General features: G+C 44.3%; 1 protein-coding gene across 6 annotated transcripts in view; it reads left to right on the forward strand.

Annotated features, from left to right (window-relative positions):
• The window catches only part of RAB3IP (RAB3A interacting protein), a 48,795-nt gene that overhangs the window by 23,907 nt on the left and 8,952 nt on the right, over positions 1 to 15,936 (forward strand). For all 6 annotated transcript variants that reach the window (XM_066634665.1, XM_066634664.1, XM_066634667.1 and 3 more), the window contains 5 exons: positions 260 to 535; positions 631 to 892; positions 10,916 to 11,011; positions 11,536 to 11,613; positions 15,358 to 15,561. In XM_066634665.1, the coding sequence (XP_066490762.1) occupies positions 285 to 535; positions 631 to 892; positions 10,916 to 11,011; positions 11,536 to 11,613; positions 15,358 to 15,561 (891 nt within the window). In that variant the 5' untranslated portion in view covers positions 260 to 284. The remainder of the gene's footprint in view (positions 1 to 259; positions 536 to 630; positions 893 to 10,915; positions 11,012 to 11,535; positions 11,614 to 15,357; positions 15,562 to 15,936) is intronic.

Genomic DNA, 15,936 nt, shown 5'->3' on the forward strand with positions numbered 1-15,936 from the left:
TTATATCCTTCAGTAGATGTTGGCCTAAGCTGGGTAATGCTCTATAGTTCCCTTGGGGTCTTAGTCCTTTTTTTACCTCAGGAAAAAAACATGAATTGGGCCTCAGTTGACAAATTTGATCAAATTGAGAATTTCTGTTCTAGTGAAATTTTTGTTTGTGGTGGTCTAAATTGCTCATGCCCACCGTGATTATGGCTTGTTTGATGGGCAATGTACATGTCAACTAAAGTAATAGCCATCTCCTATCCCCCTATTTTAGATCTTTGTATGATGAATCTTGTATTATGGCCAACGACTCTCTGGAAGGTTTTCATGAAGTAAATCTAGCTTCACCCACCACACCAGATCTTCTGGGAGTGTATGAATCAAAGACTTCTGAACAATCTACCTCGCCTACTGTCATCTACCGGCTTCATCCTTCAGCTGTGTGCTCTACACCTGTTCAGCCAAGTGCTCTGAATGTTTCTGATCTCCCTACGCAACCTGTCTATTCATCTCCCAGGCATCTAAATTGTGCCGAAACAACAGGCATCAGGTTGGTTGGGAGAAATGCCTATTGATGATTCCTGTTTAAATGGAATCGCCCATAGCTGTAGAAAAGTATTGCTAAGAAATGTTCTTCTCTTTCAGCATCCATGTTACAGAAACTGTCCCTTGTTCTACCTCTGGACCCCAGGGTGGCTTGTCCAAGTATGATAATTCTAGAAAGAACAGCAGTAATGCAGAGAGAGAATTTTTGCAGAGTGCAGGAATAACGGACTATTCAGAAGGGAGCGATGATGTGATGGGGCTGAGCACAGACAGCCTGTCTCGCCTGCGGAGCCCATCTGTATTGGAAGTAAGAGAAAAAGGTTATGAAAGACTGAAGGAAGAACTCGCTAAAGCACAGAGGGTAAGATTTAACACTTTGCGATTAATGCAAGCATGGAATTTTGGCACTGGCACAGAAATCAGCATTCTGAAAACTTTAACTTTTGTTATATAAACAGCTTCTCTCTACAGTCACGGTGATCCTGTTTATTTACAACATGCCAACATTTTTAAACAGTTGTTCACAAAATGGGATATGGTGTAGAACAATGGCTCCCAAACTTTTTGGCACCAGGACCCACTTTTAAAAATGACACTGTATTGGGAACCACCTAGGTTTACCAGACTTTAAAAAAAGATCTAGAAAGAAATTCTTTACGTATGAACATTCTAAGACTTTTGTGGCTGGATGAGTTTATATGTTGCTCAAGTCTTTAAGCCACAAATTAAAACACTTTATAGAATCTAGTCCCAACATTTCACTTTCAACTGTGGAAAGCATCTTCAGGGGTTGTAAAGAACTTGTATCTAATTTGTACAAACTTTTATTTGTAAATAAATTTTATTTATAATAACCAGAAAGACCCACAAACATTTACCTCCATATTTACACATGTTTGCAACTTGCAGGAGCTCAGTTTCTTGCAGGGCAGTTAGCAGCTACAGTACAGTGGTACCTCGCATAACGAATGCCCCGCGCAGCGAAAAACTCGCAGAACGAAAGCGTTTTGCGAAGTTTGGTAACTCGCACAACGAATTTTTATGACCCGTGCTTCGCAAGACGAATTTTTTGTTTGTTTGTTTTGGTTTGACTTAAGGGGGGATCTTCATGCCAGTTTATGATCCCGTTCACCCTAGTAAGGGGCAGATCTTCATGTCAGTTTATGATCCCGTTCACCCTAGTAAGGGGAGGATCTTCATGTCAGTTTATGATCCCGTTCACCCTAGTAAGGGGAGGATCTTCATGTCAGTTTATGATCCCATTCACCCTAGTAAGGGGCGGATCTTCATATCAGTTTAATCCCGTTCACCCTAGTAAGGGGAGGATCTTTATGTAAGTAAGTCCCATTGTGCTTGCTCCCAGGAAAGTTTGCACAGGATTACAGCCTTCAAACTCCCCACTCAGCACCCCCCCATCGCTCATTCACCCTCTCACTGCCCCATTTCCTTCACGTTTCCCCCCATGATCACGGCAAAAGCAAGCAATTGAGTGCAGCTGCTCTGTCCTTCCCAGCTTAGAGCACAATCCTGTGCGTGTCTCCTCAGAAGTAAGTCCCATTGTGCTTACTCCCAGGAAAGTGTGCACAGGATTACAGCCTTCAAGCTCCCCACTCAGCATCCCCCCCCGTTTTTGAAATCCTCTGTACAGTATGTATGCCTTTAAAGAGCACTTAATAAACACTTTGTAAACCAAATTTGACTTTGTTCTGACTTTTCTTGCCCATAGGAACGCATTAATTAAATTTCAATGCATTCCTATGGGAAAACGCGCTTCGCAAAACGAAAAACTCGCATAACGAAAGGACTCGCGGAACGGATTAATTTCGTTATGCGAGGCACCACTGTATCTAATTTTCCCATCACCCTTTGGCGGCCCACCAAAAAATCAGGCCACAGTTTGGAAACCATTGGAATGGAACATAAACTAATAAAATCACCCTTCCTCTTAAGCACAGTTGACTTGCTCAAATTCAATTTCATGCTGTCAGCAAACAAACAAACAAAAAACCCAGCAGTTTAATAGTGCGGTTTATTTCACCCATCTTTCTGCTTACTAAATAACTGCCTAAGAGTGCGACTGGAGAATGAAGCTACTGTTTCCTCCATTGGTTTTAGTTCTTGGCTGCGTCATCTTTATTTTCAGATACAATACTTACATTCCAAATGCACCAGGTTGTGCCTGTTGTCTTGTGTGTTCCCAAGGCATTTGGTGGGCCACTGTGAGATACAGGAAGCTGGGCTAGATGGGCCTTTGGCCTGATTCAGAGGGCTCTTCTTATGTTCTTAAGGGATAATCAAGGCAATTCTGAATACAAGCATCCTCTGGTATCTCAGATCCATTATCCGCTGTTTCACTTATCTGTGGCCCCCCTTCAGCCATTACCTCCATTTTTCTTTACTAACTGTGGAAGCAAGCATTTTTTTTGCTTAACACAGGAATAGTTTCTTTAACTGAGGAATGCGACATGCAGGCAGACATCCTGCACACTAGAGGGACACAGCCAGAATGTTAATGGGAAGCAGGAACTATTCTGTTTCCTGTTAACATTCTGGCTCTGTCCCTCCAGTGTGCAGGCTCCCTGCCTGCCTGTCATGTTCCTGTGTTAAGCAAGAAAATGTGCTTCCACAGCTAGTCAAGGAAAAACAAAGCTAATGGGTGCGGGATGGATACATATTGTACTTTATATAGGGTTCTCCTATATCCATGGTTTCTGCATCTGTGTGGAGGGACAGAATGGAACCCCTACAGGTATGGGGCATGCGCCTGAATGTGCTATTTAATTTTACAGTGTTTCAGGATTGTAATCCTTGCATAAAATTAGGGGCAAGTGTGCCAACAAAAATAATCACCTCCGTACAACAGATCAAATACAGTAGTATACAGATCTTTAAATCACAGTTTAATGAGAGTTCTCATTAACAGTTCTCCTGTTTAATGGCTTACTCTCAAAAGCCAAAGTGTGCTTGCTTATTCCCAGAGGAGGAGCCTTCCATAACATTAGGGTGACTGAAAAAGCCCTGCTGTTAATGGATACTAATCTTGCAACTAAACAGGACCTCAGAAGCAGATTTTAAAGCATGGGATTATAGGGGTTTCCTTGGACCATTGAGGGCTTTATAGCCCATTGAAATTAAGCCTGGAAGCAGTCTGGTAGACAGTAGAGCTGTTATAATACACTCTTTTTGGAATGCCTGTGAAACATTGGCAGCAGCTTTTTGAAGTAATTGAAGTTTACAAGCAGTTTTCAAGGGCAGCCACGCAGAGAATTACAGTAGTCCAGAGGTTCTCAAAGTAGAGAATAGTGACATCCCAGCCTGAGAGGCTCTGCCTCTAGTCTTTTAAGGGTGGGGGAAGGTAACAGTGTGATTCCTAGGATTGGGCTGCTTCCGGCGACAGGAAGGTTTTTAAACTTACCAGCAGCATGGTGTTGGAGTCCTAGTAAAGTCCAGGGGAGAAAAAGGGAAAAAATGGGCACTTCCAGTTTCCAGCACAAAACTGGAAGTTAATTTGTAGATGTTTGGATGTGCAAGGAGCCTTGCAGAACCGACCCAGGACTCTGGCGCTGGCTGCTGGTAAGTTAAAAAAAATCTCATCCATTCCTGGCAGCAGCAGGATCCTAGGGATCGTGTCTCTGCCTTAGCCCCTTCCCCGCACACACTTTTCTCGATTCTCAAACTCCTGAGGAGGCTGGAAGTCACTTAAAAATTAACTTTCCTTGGTGCATTAATTTTTAGCACATGCAGCTTTGTAAATGTCTTGCTTTATCATCAAAGTACCTAATAGTCTTATGAATTATGAATTCATAATTATGAATATGATTATGAATATTATGAATAGTCACGTTTCAAACAGGAATTTTGCAAGGTTATTACAAAAAAGAACAGACTTCTGAGGACATCTTGTTAATTCCTCCCAAAATTCTAGGTTAATGGTTCCCAACCTTTTTAGCACCAGGACAAACTTTTTAGGTATGACAACCTCTTGGGGCCCCCTGAGACTAGAAGTGATGCCATTGTTTAATAAACCACATTGGTGAAAAACTGAAGAAAAGAATATTCTTCCTCGGTCTTTAGAGACATACACATAATGGACAGACTTGGGCTTACTACATATTCTTCAAACATCGATCTAGAACAGTGGTTCCCAACCTGGGGGTCGCAAGCTGATTTTCAAGGGGTCGTAGAGACGCCACTTACTATCGTAGATGCATTTGTGCAATATTAAAAAGTTGCAGTTTTGCAACAGTTTCAGAGAACCTCCAAACAGAGAAATAAGTTCTTGAAAAATTTCAAGGTGTTTCCACATACCTGAAAACAACTGTTGCATTAGGTAACCTATGGCAGTCTACATACATGGTTTTTACAGGTACTGTACTGGGTGCCTGATATAAATCAATGTGACTTATTAAACAATGACATCACTTCCTGCTTATTGAGATCACTTCCAGTCTCAGGAGGACCCAACAGGTTGTCGTACCTAAAAAGTTTGTCCTGGTGCTGAAATACACCAGGCATCTACAACACAGTTGTTCACTGATTTTAGTTTACAAAAGCTCCTGTAATAAGGTCTGAACCTTTACTAGTTGTCTGGGGTTTTTCTGTCCCTGTTCTGTGTAAAAGAGCACATATGCCAAAAACTAGGGAAGTGCTGTGTGGTACAAGCACTAGTGTTCTAGGAACTTACACAGCAGAGAAGAAACAGCCCTCCCATGTGTGTTCTGCCTTGCTCTTAATCAAGGTTATTCTTGTCACAAGCTTCAAGCTGCTTAGTTCACAGTAATGTGTACCTGTGTGTGTGTGTGGGGGGGGGGCTTAGAGATTGCAGCCTGGAGTTCAGTCCTTGAAACTTGCTGCTCTGCTTTGTTTGCTTTCAAAATGAACCCCCCTTGCTGCGTGCAATTCTAAGATACAGGACTTCTAGAGAGCTTTGCTATCCTTGACTTGAGACTTGAGAAGTCTTCTAATAATAGAAAACATGATTGCTGCTATTGATATTATTGTTGCAGTCTTTTCTCTCATAGATATTATGTAGCTTTCTGCTCTATAAGTTTGGAATCCTTGTCATGTCCTATGTTTTGATCAGGCTTCTAAATATTGACTGCTGCCTAGTGCTGTGTTTTGTCATCTACATTGATGCTACTAAATAGAGATGTAAATGGAACTTTGATTTTTTTTTTCCTACTTGGTTTTCTTTTGGCTAACAGACTCTTTATAGTGTTCTGATGAGTTTGGAATGGGAACATGGCAGCCTTATTGATCCTGCAAGATGCACATTGTGCTTCATTACTAGCAACTCAAACCAATACCAACAGTTTATAAGAACAACAAATGCAACAGTGACAGCCAGACCTAGAACTGTGGGTGTTTACAGTAGTTGTAGCTAGACTACATGGACGATCTTATTGAGGACACAGCAGCTCCTCTAGACAGGCTGGTAGATAGTGCTGGGGAGGAGGTAGTGGTTGTGGTGCATGTCAGCACCAATGTCATGGGGAAGTGTAGCCGGGAGGTCCTGGATACCAAATTCAGGTTATTAGGTAGGAAGCTGAAAGCCAGGGCCCCAAATGTAGCATTCTTGGAAGTGCTACCTCTTCCACGTGCAGGGCCAGCTAGGCAGGCTCAGGGGTCTCAATGCATGGGTGAGACGGTGGTGTAGGGAGGAGGGGTTTAGATTTGTTAGGCACTGGGGAATGTTTTGGTACAAGTGGGGCCTGTACAAGAGGGACGGGCTTCACTTGAACCAGACTGCTGGCGCATAATATTAAAAAGGTGACGGAGCAGCTTTTAAACTGATCCCTGGGGGAAAACAGACAAAAGCCAAGGGGCATCCGGTTCGGGACTCCTCATCCCTATGGAACAAGGATGGGGAGGTTGGAGAACAACAAGGTAAAGACAGAGTAGGAGAAGAAATTGGGAACGGAGGTATGATGGGATGCGATAGACTGTTTGGCACGAAGAGAGGATGCGGGGATAAAGGAGCTAATAAGCAGCCCACCCTGGGGCATTCCATGTGAAAATGCTTTTATGTAAATGCCTGAAGTCTCAGCAAAGATGGCAGAACTGGAATGTCTGGTGACTAGGGAAAACTTTGATATAGTAGGCATAACGGAGACCTGGTGGATTGAGGAAGATCAGTGGGATACCGCAATCCTGGGCTATAAACTATATAGGAGCGACAGGGAGGGGCGTGCTAGAGGTGGGGTGGCTGTTTATGTTAAAGAAGAGGTAGAATCCAGCAAAGTAGAGATTGAAGGCGGGTCCGACTCCACCATAGAATCTCTGTGGGTTAAATTACCAGGCCTGAGGAGTGATGTAATACTGGGGGTCCTCCAGACCAGAAACCTGGACCTTGAAATGAGGAAACAGATCAGGGAGGTGTCAAGGAGGGACAGGGTTGTAATAATGGGGACGTCAATTATCCTCACATTGACCGGGTCAATTTGTATTTTGGTCATGAAAAAGAGACCAGATTTCTTGACATGCTAAATGACTGTGCCTTAGAGCAGCTAGTCATGGTGCCCACCAGAGGACAGGTGACTCTGGATTTAATATTGTGCAGTACTCAGGACTTGGTTTGAGATGTAAATGTCACTGAGCCCTTGGGGAACAGCGACCGTGCTGTGATCTCTTTCGACATGTGCATCAGGGGAAGAATACCAGGCAAATCTGTCCCAAAAACTCTTGACTTCCGATGAGCAGACTTCCCTCAAATGAGGAGGCTGGTTAGAAGGAGGTTGAAAGAGAAGGTAAAAGAGTCCAGAGTGCATGGAGGCTGTTTAAAACAACAGTAATAGGGGTCCAGCAGAAGTGTATAGTGCAAAGGAAGAAGGGCTCGACTAAGTCCAGGAGGGTGCTCACATGGCTAACGAGCCAAGTTAGAGTGGCTGTAAAGGGCAAGGAAGCTTCCTTCCATAAATGGAAGTCTTGCCCTAATGAGGAGAATAAAAAGGAACATAAACAGTGGCAAAAGAAATGTAAGAAGGTGATACGGGAGGCCAAGCGAAACTATGAGGAACACATGGCCAGCAACATTAAGGGGAATAATAAAAGCTTCTTCAAATATATTAGAAGCAGGAAACCCACCAGAGAAGCGGTTGGCCCCCTGGATGGTGAGGGAAGGAAAGGGGAAGTAAAAGGAGACTTGGATATGGCAGAGAAATTAAATGAGTTCTTTGCATCTGTCTTCATGGCAGAAGACCTCGGGCAAATACCACTGCCCAAATGGCCCCTCCTGACCAAGGAATTAAGTCAGATAGAGGTTGAAAGAGAAGATGTTTCAGACCTCATTGATAAACTAAAGATCAATAAGTCACCGGGCCCTAATGGCATCCACCCAAGAGTTATTAAGGAACTGAAGAATGAAGTTGCTGATCTCTTGACTGAAATATGGTTGCTGATCTCTTGACTGAAATATGGTGCCAGAGGATTGGAGGATAGCAAATGTCACACCAATCTTTAAAAAGGGAAAGAGGAGGGACCCGGGAAACTATGGGCCGGAGAGCCTAGCATATATTCCAGGTAAGATCACTGAAGATAGAATCTCAAAGCACATAGACAAACAGGCCTTGCTGAGGGAGAATTAGCATGGCTTCTGTAAGGGTAAGTCTTGCTTTTAGAATTCTTTGAAAAGGTCAACAGGCATGTGGATGCAAGAGAACCCGTGAACATTATATATCTGGACTTTCAGAAGGCGTTCGACACGGTCCCTCACCAAAGGCTACTGAAAAAACTGTGGAGTCAGGGAATTAGAGGCAGATTCTTTCATGGATTGAGAACTGGTTGAAGACCAGGAAACAGAGAGTGGGTGACGATGGACAATTTTCACAGTGGAGAGAGGTGAAAAGCCGTATGCCCCAAGGATCTGTCCTGGGAGTGGTGCTTTTCAACCTGTTCATAAATGACCTGGAGACAGGGTTGTGCAGCGAGGTGGCTAAGTTTGCAGGCGACACCAAACGTTTCCAGGTGGTGAAGACCAGAAGTGATTGTGAGGAGCTCCGGAAGGATCTCTCCAGACTGGCAGAATGGGCAGCAAAATGGCAGATGCGTTTCAATGTAAGTAAGTGTAATGTAAGATGCGTTTCAATGTAATTCATGCACATTGGGGCAAAAAATCAAAACACATATAGGCTAATGGGTTCTGAGCTGTCTGTGACAGATCAGGAGAGAGATCTTGGGGTGGTGGTGGACAGGTCAATGAAAGTGTCGACCCAATGTGCGGCGGCAGTGAAGAAGGCCAATTCTATGCTTGGCATCATAATGCCGTTGTAAAAATCAATGGTGAGGACACACCTGGAGTATTGCGTCCAGTTCTGGTCACCACATCTCAAAAAAGACATAGTGGAAATGGAAAAGGTGCAAAAGGTGCTAAGTTTGCAGACGACACCAAAAGTTTCCGAGTGGTGAAGACCAGAAGTGATTGTGAGGAGCTCCAGAAGGATCTCTCCAGACTGGCAGAATGGGCAGCAAAATGGCAGATGCGCTTCAATGTCAGTAAGTGTAAAGTCATGCACATTGGGGCAAAAAATCAAAACTTTAGATATAGGCTGATGGGTTCTGAGCTGTCTGTGACAGATCAGGAGAGAGATCTTGGGGTGGTGGTGGACAGGTCGATGAAAGTGTCGACCCAATGTGCGGCGGCAGTGAAGAAGGCCAATTCTATGCTTGGGATCATTAGGAAGGGTATTGAGAACAAAACGGCTAGTATTATAATGCCGTTGTACAAATCTATGGTAAGGCCACACCTGGAGTATTGTGTCCAGTTCTGGTTGCCACATCTCAAAAAAGACATAGTGTAAATGGAGAAGGTGCAAAAGAGAGCGACTAAGATGATTACGGGGCTGGGGCACCTTCCTTATGAGGAAAGGCTACGGCGTTTGGGCCTCTTCAGCCTAGAAAAGAGACGCCTGAGGGGGGACATGATTGAGACATACAAAATTATGCAGGGGATGGACAGAGTGGATAGGGAGATGCTCTTTACACTCTCACATAACACCAGAACCAGGGGACATCCACTAAAATTGAGTGTTGGGAGAGTTAGAACAGACCAAAGAAAATATTTCTTTACTCAGCGTGTGGTCGGTCTGTGGAACTCCTTGCCACAGGATGTGGTGCTGGCGTCTAGCCTAGACGCCTTTAAAAGGGGATTGGACAAGTTTCTGGAGGAAAAATCCATTATGGGGTACAAGCCATGATGTGTATGCGCAACCTCCTGATTTTAGAAATGGGTTAAGTCAGAATGCCAGATGTAGGGGAGGGCACCAGGTTGCAGGTCTCTTGTTATCTGGTGTGCTTCCTGGGGCATTTGATGGGCCGCTGTGAGATACAGGAAGCTGGACTAGATGGGCCTGTGGCCTGCTCCAGTGGCGCTGTTCTTATATGTTCTTATGAATTGCTATGTGCATGTGCAACCTCCTGATTTTAGAATTGGGCTCTGTCAGAATGCCAGATGCAAGGGAGGGCACCAGGGTGAGGTCTCTTGTTATCTGGTGTGTTCCCTGGGGCATTTGGTGGGCTGCTATGAGATAGAAGATGCTGGACTAGATGGGCCTATGGCCTGATCCAGTGGGGCTGTTTTATGTTGTGGTGGCATAGACTGTGGCTCATTCCCCCATCCATTCTTTTCTCATACCAGGGCAACTTTTCTGGCTTAATCCCCCCATTTGTTCTTCCTACCTTTCCCATTGTTTTCTGTAGTAATTATTAGCATCTCTTCTAGGAGATTGTTTGTGTTAGTTCTCCTCTATCCCTTATTGAGGCACTAGCAGCATCTGAGTTGTTTATGCCAGTAGCTAAAGAAATGGGATTTATTGGGTCTATCAAGTCCCTTCATGCTTGAAAGTGTGGTGGACTGTCCAGGGAGATGCAAGTCTTATCCCTGTTAGGCCACAGGTTGAGGTAATTGGTACTAGCCAATCTACCCCTCACCATGGGAATGTATCCCACATACATGGTTTAAATTTGGAGATGTGTGTTGAGCTGGCTCTTTTTATTCAGAACCATCATAAGGGCAGGGGATAGAGTTGAAATCGAACACTTCATGTTTGTAATGGCTTCAAATAGGAACAGCTAGCGCTTCTGTAGTCACAGCTGCTGTGGGCCTCTCTTATCATCTTCATGGCACCAGGTGGGCCTTCATGAGTGTTGCTTGGATGCTTATGGAGAGACAAGGGGTGCTTAGCTGTGTACGTTTTGATTTGCCTGGAAGCATATGATCAAGTTGAAACTACTGGCTACATACCAGTAGTAATGATTGTTGTGGAAGGCTTTATTTAGCAAAGTGTATTTGTTCCATTGAAGGCTAAGTGTTGTATCGAGTTCTGCTAGCTTTGAAACACTAAAAATTATTACACTGTCTGAACAAATGCTATCCTTTTTTTGCTAACAGGAGCTCAAGTTAAAAGATGAAGAATGTGAGAGACTTTCGAAAGTGCGTGACCAACTTGGGCAGGAATTGGAAGAACTTACAGCTAGCCTGTTTGAGGTTTGCTAGGAGGATTATGCTTTGAGGAAGGGGTGGCTATTTTCTTAATGTGTCTTCTCCTCCAAACCCAAGGTTGGGGACTGGTTTCTTCTTGTGTTAAGAAACAAAACAGCTTCCTATTCAGATTGCGATAATTTGACCACATCAGTGTGCATGCACTTGAACCAGGCTGTGATGAGGTTGAAATTTCTCAAACTACACTGGCAAGTTGCTTTTAAGTGGGGTAAGGTCAACACAACTCCCTTTTAAGTGGGGTAAGGTCAAATCAGAGTGAATGTTTGGCTGAATCAGGCCTCAGTCATGCAATGTAAAGTCAATTCTCATTAACCGCTGGGGTTAGAGTCCTGGAAACATGTGGTTACAGAAACCTGAACTGAGAAGCTTTGCAAGTTTGACCAAATTCTTCCAAAATCTTGTTCCCGTCTTATGATTTTTATGAGGCATAACTTTTTTGAAAAAGTTCCTGTTTTCAAGTTGCATGTAAACTTGTGTATTTATATCACAAAAAACATTTGTTCTCACAGGAAGCACATAAAATGGTGAGAGAAGCTAATGTAAAACAGGCTACAGCAGAAAAACAACTGAAAGAAGCACAAGGAAAAGTGAGTTTAAGTGCTCAGATATTTTGTTAAAGCACAAATGTTCATGGATGCTATGAGATGGGATCCAAAGGGTTTCATGTATGTGTCCTGTGATCATGTGTGACTCAAAAAAAACCTTACCCATCCCATTCACAAGTATCCATATTGCTCTTTAATAGCCTTGACATAAGTAAACATTTGAGTGGGGCTTGCAGTTTGCTCATGAAAGCAGTATAATGGAAAACGCCTGGTATTTGTGAGCACATTCCGTGTACAAATTCCGGGGCATTCCGTGTACAAATGCTTTTATGCGAATGCCCGAAGTCTCCGAGCAAAGATGGGAGAACTGGAATGTCTGGTAACTAGGGAAAACATTGACATAATGGGCATAACGGAAACCTGGTGGAATGCGGAGAATCAGTGGGATTCCGCAATCCCGGGCTATAAACTCTACAGGAGGGACAGGCAGGGGCGTGTTGGAGGTGGGGGTGGCCGTTTATGTTAAGGAAGGGATAGAATCCATCAAAGTAGAGATTGAAGGTGGGTCCGACTCCACCGTAGAATCTCTGTGGGTTAAATTACCAGGCTTGTGCAGCGATGTAATACTGGGGGCGTACTATCGTCCTCCAGACCAGAAATCGGTTGGGAACCTTGAAATGAGGAAACAGATCAGGGAGGTGACAAGGAGGGACAGGGTTGTAATCATGGGGGACTTCAATTATCCTCATATAGACTGGGTCAATTTGTGTTCTGGTCACGATAAGGAGACCGGATTTCTTGACATGCTAAATGACTGTGGCTTAGAGCAGCTAGTCATGGAGCCCACCAGAGGACAGGTGACTCTGGATTTAATATTGTGCGGTACGCAGAACCTGGTTAGAGATGTCAATGTTACTGAGCCATTGGGGAACAGTAATCATGCTGCGATCCGTTTTGACATGCACGTTGGGGAAAGAATACCAGGCAAATCTCTGACAAAAACCCTTGACTTCCGACGGGCGGACTTCCCTCAAATGAGGAGGCTTGTTAGAAGGAGGTTGAAAGTGAGGGTAAAAAGAGTCCAATCTCTCCAGAGTGCTTGGAGGTTGCTTAAAACAACAGTAATAGAGGCCCAGCAGAGGTGTATACTGCAAAGAAAGAAGGGTTCCACTAAATCCAGGAGGGTGCCCGCATGGCTAACCAGCCAAGTTAGAGAGGCTGTGAAGGGCAAGGAAGCTTCCTTCCGTAAATGGAAGTCTTGCCCTAATGAGGAGAATAAAAAGGAACATAAACTGTGGCAAAAGAAATGTAAGAAGGTGATATGGGAGGCCAAGCGAGACTATGAGGAACGCATGGCCAGCAACATTAAGGGGAATAATAAAAGCTTCTTCAAATATGTTAGAAGCAGAAAACCCGCCAGAGAAGCGGTTGGCCCACTGGATGGTGAGGGAGGGAAAGGGGAGATAAAAGGAGACTTAGAGATGGCAGAGAAATTAAATGAGTTCTTTGCATCTGTCTTCACGGCAGAAGACCTCGGGCAGATACCGCTGCCTGAACGGCCCCTCCTGACCGAGGAGTTAAGTCAGATAGAGGTTAAAAGAGAAGATGTTTCAGACCTCATTGATAATCTAAAGATCAATAAGTCACCGGGCCCTGATGGCATCCACCCAAGAGTTATTAAGGAATTGAAGAATGAAGTTGCAGATCTCTTGACTAAGTTATGCCACTTGTCCCTCAAAACGGCCATGGTGCCAGAGGATTGGAGGATAGCAAATGTCACGCCTATCTTTAAAAAGGGAAAGAGGGGGGACCCGGGAAACTATAGGCCAGTCAGCCTAACATCTATACCAGGTAAGATGGTGGAATGCCTCATCAAAGATAGGATCTCAAAACACATAGACGAACAGGCCTTGCTGAGGGAGAGTCAGCATGGCTTCTGTAAGGGTAATTCTTGCCTCACAAACCTTATAGAATTCTTTGAAAAGGTCAACAGACATGTGGATGTGGGAGAAACCGTAGACATTATATATCTGGACTTTCAGAAGGCGTTTGACACGGTCCCTCACCAAAGGCTACTGAAAAAACTCCACAGTCAGGGAATTAGAGGACAGGTCCTCTCGTGGATTGAGAACTGGTTGAAGGCCAGGAAACAGAGAGTGGGTGTCAATGGGCAATTTTCACAGTGGAGAGAAGTGAAAAGCGGTGTGCCCCAAGGATCTGTCCTGGGACCGGTGCTTTTCAACCTCTTCATAAATGACCTGGAGACAGGGTTGAGCAATGGGATTGCAAAGTTTGCAGACGACACCAAACTTTTCTGAGTGGTGAAGACCAGAAGTGATTGAGAGGAGCTCCAGAAGGATCTCTCCAGACTGGCAGAATGGGCAGCAAAATGGCAGATGCGCTTCAATGTCAGTAATTGTAAAGTCATGCACATTGGGGCAAAAAATCAAAACTTTAGATATAGGCTGATGGGTTCTGAGCTGTCTGTGACAGATCAGGAGAGAGATCTTGGGGTGGTGGTGGACAGGTCGATGAAAGTGTCGACCCAATGTGCGGCGGCAGTGAAGAAGGCCAATTCTATGCTTGGGATCATTAGGAAGGTTATTGAGAACAAAATGGCTAGTATTATAATGCCGTTGTACAAATCTATGGTAAGGCCATACCTGGAGTATTGTGTCCAGTTCTGGTCGCCGCATCTCAAAAAGGATATAGTGGAAATGGAAAAGGTGCAAAAGAGAGCGACTAAGATGATTACTGGGCTGGGGCACCTTCCTTATGAGGAAAGACTAAGGCGTTTGGGCCTCTTCAGCCTAGAAAAGAGACGCCTGAGGGGGGACATGATTGAGACATACAAAATTATGCAGGGGATGGACAGAGTGGATAGGGAGATGCTCTTTACACTCTCACACAACACCAGAACCAGGGGACAGCCACTAAAATTGAGTGTTGGGAGAGTTAGAACAGACAAAAGAAAATATTTCTTTACTCAGCATGTGGTTGGTCTGTGGAACTCCTTGCCACAGGATGTGGGGATGGCGTCTGGCCTGGACGCCTTTAAAAGTGGATTGGACAAGTTTCTGGAGGAAAAATCCATTACGGGGTACAAGCCATGATGTGTATGCTCAACCTCCTGATTTTAGAAATGGGCTATGTCAGAATGCCAGATGCAAGGGAGGCACCAGAATGAGGTCTCTTGTTATCTGGTGTGCTCCCTGGGGCATTTGGTGGGCCGCTGTGAGATACAGGAAGCTGGACTAGATGGGCCTATGGCCTGATCCAGTGGGGCTGTTCTTATGTTCTTATGTTCACTGTATTTCTTCCCTGGGCCCTCTTTCTAAATGTGATTCACTTTCAACAATACTATGCTGGCCATGCTCATTTCTTTTTGAATAACATTCATATTTTTTTGATGTGGGCTAAAACTTGTTCAGACTATATAAAAGATTCCTGTTCTGTGAGGCACTTGATCCATGGTAAAACTGTGTTTTTTGGAGCATATATAGAAACTTTCTGTGGTACTGATATTAATGTAGGGTTGCTGGTCTCAGGAATAACCTTGTCACTGGTTTGCTACCGATGTGGTGAAGACCCGAGTCTTGGTGGGGCTACATGTCCTTGCTGCTTCAACTCTTAACCTTATGACCTGCTTCCCTCCCACCATAGTACTTTAGGGGCAAATATGCCAGTAAGTTGCCATAAATAAGCAAATGGAGTAGAAGAATGTCTCTCCCTGCTGATTCTGTGCAGCTTGCAGATCTAATGTGGCTCTCTGCCTGTTTTATTTAGATTGATGTCCTTCAGGCTGAAGTAGCAGCTCTGAAAACATTAGTGCTGTCCACTTCGCCAACCTCACCAACAAAAGAACTTCAGTCTGGTGGGAAAACTCCCTTCAAAAAAGGCCATGCAAGGAACAAGAGTACAAGTAGTGCAATGGGTGTCAGTAACCAGGATCTCACCATGATGCAACCAATTGTGAAAGACTGCAAAGAGGTATTTTGAAGACTGGATAATGGGATTGCATGTTGGCAACCTTCAGTCTCGAAAAACTATGGTATGGCGCTCTGAGAGGTGGTTCTGGATCAGCGTCTAGTGTGGCTGAAAAGGCTTGTGCAGCATTCCTATATGAAGGGGCTATTGCCTCCATGAATGGTAGTTGTGGCATGAAGTGTACATTTTCTGTCCAGATAATTGGTTATTACTGTAGATACTCACCTACAGTACCTGAAATTTTTGCCAAGCAATCAAGCTCCAATTCTCACTTCGCCTTATCTCCGGGTCAATCAGAGGGCAGAGACTTTCAAGTCTGAACAGTTTCCTTTCTCTGCTAAGCTTAGGCAGGCAGCTGGTTAGTTGCTATAGTACTTT

This window comes from Tiliqua scincoides, chromosome 7, assembly GCF_035046505.1.
Source record: "Tiliqua scincoides isolate rTilSci1 chromosome 7, rTilSci1.hap2, whole genome shotgun sequence".
In the NCBI taxonomy this organism is placed as follows: Eukaryota; Metazoa; Chordata; class Lepidosauria; order Squamata; family Scincidae; genus Tiliqua; species Tiliqua scincoides.